General features: G+C 46.9%; 1 protein-coding gene across 1 annotated transcript in view; it reads left to right on the forward strand.

Moving 5' to 3' along the window:
* Window positions 1-4,351, forward strand: part of PHKG2 (phosphorylase kinase catalytic subunit gamma 2) — a 29,130-nt gene that overhangs the window by 19,442 nt on the left and 5,337 nt on the right. The window contains exons 4-5 of the mRNA XM_003795814.2: window positions 2,542-2,717; window positions 2,987-3,041. Coding sequence (XP_003795862.1) covers window positions 2,542-2,717; window positions 2,987-3,041 — 231 coding nt within the window. The remainder of the gene's footprint in view (window positions 1-2,541; window positions 2,718-2,986; window positions 3,042-4,351) is intronic.

Raw genomic sequence — 4,351 nt, forward strand, 5'->3', positions numbered from 1 at the left:
AAAAAAAAAAAAAAAACTGTAGTTGGGTGAAGTGGTGCATACCTGTCATCCTGGCTACTTGAGAGTTTGAGGCCAGAAGCTTACTTCAGCCCAGGAATTCAACACCAGCCTGGACAACGTAGTGAGACCTTGTCTCAAAAAAAAAAAAAAACCAGGCTCAGCACCTGTAGCTCAAGCGGCTAAGGCTCCAGCCACATACACCAGAGCTGGTGGGTTTGACTCTAGCCTAGGCCTGCCAAACAACGATGACAGCTACAACCAAAAAAAAAAAATAGCCGGGCGTTGTGGCGGGCACCTGTAGTCCCAGCTACTTGGGAGGCTGAGACAAGAGAATTGCTTAAGCCTAGGAGTTGGAGGTTGCTGTGAGCTGTGACACCACAGCATTCTACCCAAGGTGACAGCTTGAGGCTCTGTCTCAAAAAAATAAATAGGCTCAGCGCCTGTGGCTCAAGTGGCTAAGGCGCCAGCCACGTACACCTAAGGTGGTGTGTTTGAATCCAGCCTGGGCCCGCCAAAATAACAATGACGGCTGCAACCAAAAAATAGCCAGGCATTGTGGTGGGCGCCTGTGGTCCCAGGTACTTGAGAGGCTAAGGCAGAAGACTCACTGGAGCCGAAGAGTTGGAGGTTGCTGTGAGCTGTGATGCCACGGTACTTTACCTAGGGAGATAGCTTGAGGCTCTGTCTCAAACAAAATAAATAAATAAATTAATTAATTAATAAAACTGTAGGCTCGGTGCCTTAGCACAGTGATCACGGTGCCAGCCACATGCACCAAGGCTGACAGGTTCAAGGCTAGCCGGGGCCAGCTAAACAACAAGGACAACTGCAACAAAAAAAAAAAGAAAGAAAAAATAGCCAGGCATTATGGCAGGCACCTGTAGTCCCAGCTATTTGGGATGCTGAGGCAAGAGAATCGTGTAAGCCCAAGAGTTAGAGATTGCTTTGAGGGGTGATGCCACGGTACTCTACCAAGGGCTACACAGTGAGACTCTGTCTCAAATAAAATAAAATAAAATAAAACTATAAAGTGGCTAAGAATAAGACAGTAGGAAGTGGTGACTACTGTGGCAGCAGGATTCTTTTTTTTTTTTTTTTTTGAGACAGTCTCACTCTGTTCCCTGGGTAGAGTACCATGGCATCATGGCTCACAACTTCAAACTCCTGGGCTCAAAGGATCCTCTTGACTCAACCTCTGGAGTAGCTGGGACTATGAGTACCCGCCACAACACTGTGCTAATTTTTCTATTTTCAGTAGAGACGAGGTCTTGCTTTTGCTCAGGCTGGTCTCGAACTCCTGAGCTCAGGCCTGGACCACCCACCGGGACCTCCCAGAGTGCTAGGATTAGAAGAGTGAGCTACTACATCTGACCAGCTGGAGAGTTAGTTCTTAACCCTCCTAAGACATATGAATTCAAATTTGTAAAAAAAACATTGTTCTGTCTGATACATAACACATCTGTGGGCTTTGTTTGGCTTGAGATCTATAGTTTACATTCCTTGATTTAACCAGAGATGTGGGTGACAGAATTCCAAACAAAGGAAGCTATGTAAGTGAGGACAAGGAGGCCCATGAGAGCACACCAGTAAGCCTCTGTGAAGGGCAGCCAGTGAACAGTGAACCAGCATAAGAAATGGATTTTGATGGGAGGGTAAGGTAGGATGATTGCTTAAGCCCAGGAGTTCAAGGCTGCAGTGAAGTATGATTGTCACTGCAGTCCAGCCTGGGCATCAGAGTGAAAAATTTGAAAAAAAGAAAGAAAGAAATGTGTTTAGGGTCAGATTCTGGAGGGACTTGCATCTTAGCCTGAATTATTTGTAGGATCATACGGAATTGTTGACAGAGCAAGGAAATCCTTCTTTAGGGCAGTCTCTACTAAATTCATGCCTTTCAACATCTGTCTAAGCTCTAACATTTCAGAGCTGCAGAAGCTAAAAAGCAGAGAACTTATGTGAGTAATCCACTTGGAGGTTAATTGGCAGTGAATTTGGAACCTAAACTAAGGTTTAATTCTCAATTTTGGTTTTCTCGATAGCTCCATATTTATTTGGAGCTTCCTACACTTAAGGCATTGTAGGGGAACTCAGGGATTTGGATAGTGTCATCAGGGAAGTGTAAGTGAAATGTGGAGGGGGACTTAGATCATTTATTCCCATTTCTTATAAGGGGCAGGTTCTAGGGCATAGTCTGGGAAGGACTTGTCTAGGCTTACCCATGGAGGGAGTGGCAGAACCTGGATTAAAACCTAGGTCCCCTGCCTGTCCTCTGAGCAACTATAGGAGACTTATAGGAATAAATGAGAGTGACTGGGGAGGGAAGCAGAAAGCCAGAGAGACAGAAATGGAAAGGACCAGATATATCTCCTTGCCAAGAGCCCAGGATCCTAGGCTCCTGTGAAGGTAGGGTGAGCTCCTAGGGTTGCCCTGTTGTCCAGATAGGTCTTAGAGTCTGGCACAATGGCCATGAAGTTGCTGAGACCCTAGCCTATGAGAGTGAGAGTACAGAAGGCCCTGACTTGTGCTGTTGTCTGGCCTTGGCAGAGGAGTGAGCTCTGTGGTCCGTCGTTGTGTTCATCGAGCTACGGGCCAGGAGTTTGCAGTGAAGATCATGGAGGTGACAGCTGAGCGGCTGAGTCCTGAGCAGCTGGAGGAGGTGCGAGAAGCCACACGGCGAGAGACACACATCCTTCGCCAGGTCGCTGGCCACCCCCACATCAGTGAGGCTGCATTCCCTGCTCCCGTTAGATGATAACCCCACCACCTACTGACCCTGGCCATAGCCCACTTTCCCCAACATTGCCTCCACGCCTTTCCCCCTTCTGGCTCTGTTCCGCCTCAAGGAGTGGCCAGCCTTTGGGTACTGCCTCCTTTGCCTCTCCTTCCTTCCCAGTAACAGCCCACAGCTGCTTCAGGGTGGCAAAGCCCCTGTAAAATGTATCTGCTCCTTTCCATCTCTGTCTCTCTGCCTTTCTGCCTCTTTCCCCAGTCACTCTCATCGATTCCTACGAGTCTTCTAGCTTCATGTTCCTGGTGTTTGACCTGTGAGTATCTCCTTGCCCCAGTCCGAGAACCCTCCTTCCCACCTCCATGTATTGCTCCATCCCTGGAGCCTTACAGTACAGTGGGCCAGACCCACCCTGCTCACACCTTCCTCTGCTCCAGCTGGGCCTCTCTCTTTCACTTTGGACGGCCTGCCAGCCCATGGCTCTGGCTGTCTCCCTAGGTGCCATGATTAAGGCAAATTCTTCAAGCATAATACAAAGAGTTCTTGTACCCATAGAGGTCACTATCCCAGTGTCCCCCATGGTTAAAAGATGTAAGAGGAGAGTGTTTAACAGTGAACTGACCACCTATAAAGCACATCTTCACTCTCCAGTCTCTCTTGTTGCATAACACTACATTAGTGTTGATCTCTGCCCATCAGTTCTTTTTCTGGTCAGGCTGAATCAAAGTCAATTGTTATACAAGTTGCAAAAATATTTCAAAAGAGAATGATTTGAACACTGAAGATTTAAGACAGCCTCTTGGAAAAAATTCATGAAGATGTCAGTGTATTTACCAAAATGATACTCCACACAAGTCAGAGGGGATGTATCCATCAGGGGGTATCCATCATGCTGATTTGCAGAAGTGACACTTCCTGAAACAACTTCTGATGTATTCTTTATTTTATTTATTAGTATTAACATTATTATTAGTTGTTATTGTTTAGCAGAGCAGGTTGTAGTTGTTTACCTGGCTGTGTTTGAACCCACCACCCCGGGTGCACAGGGCCAGCACTCTAACCATTGGAATATGGGCTCCAAGCCATATTATTATTTTATTTATTTATTTTATTTGAGACAGAATCTCACTTTGTCACCCTTGGTAGCTCACAGCAACCTCAAACTCTTAGGCTGAAGTGATTCTCTTATCTCAGCCCCCCAAGTAGCTGGGACTGCAGGGACCTACCACAATGCCCAGCTCTTTTCAGAGATGAGGTCTCACTCTGGCTTAGGCTGGTCTTGAACCTGTGAGCTCAGGCAATCCACCTACCTCAGCCTCCCAGAGTGCTAGGATTACAGGTGTGAGCCACTATGCCAGTTATTATTTTTGAGACAGAGTCTTGCTGTGTCCCCTGGGTAGAGTGCTATGGCATCGCTGTATCTTACAGTAACCTCAAACTCTTGGGCTCAAACAATTCTCCTGCCTCAGGTTCCTGAGTAGCTGGGACTATAGGCACTGCCACGATTCCTGGCTAGTTTTTCTATTTTTAGTAGAGACCAGGACTTGATCTTGCTCAGACTGCTCTTGAACTCCTGAGCTTAAGCAATCCACCCACCTTGGCCATCTAGAGTTTTTTTTTTTTTTT

This window comes from Otolemur garnettii, unplaced genomic scaffold (genome assembly GCF_000181295.1).
Source record: "Otolemur garnettii isolate 467f Iridium unplaced genomic scaffold, OtoGar3 scaffold00096, whole genome shotgun sequence".
In the NCBI taxonomy this organism is placed as follows: domain Eukaryota; kingdom Metazoa; phylum Chordata; class Mammalia; order Primates; family Galagidae; genus Otolemur; species Otolemur garnettii.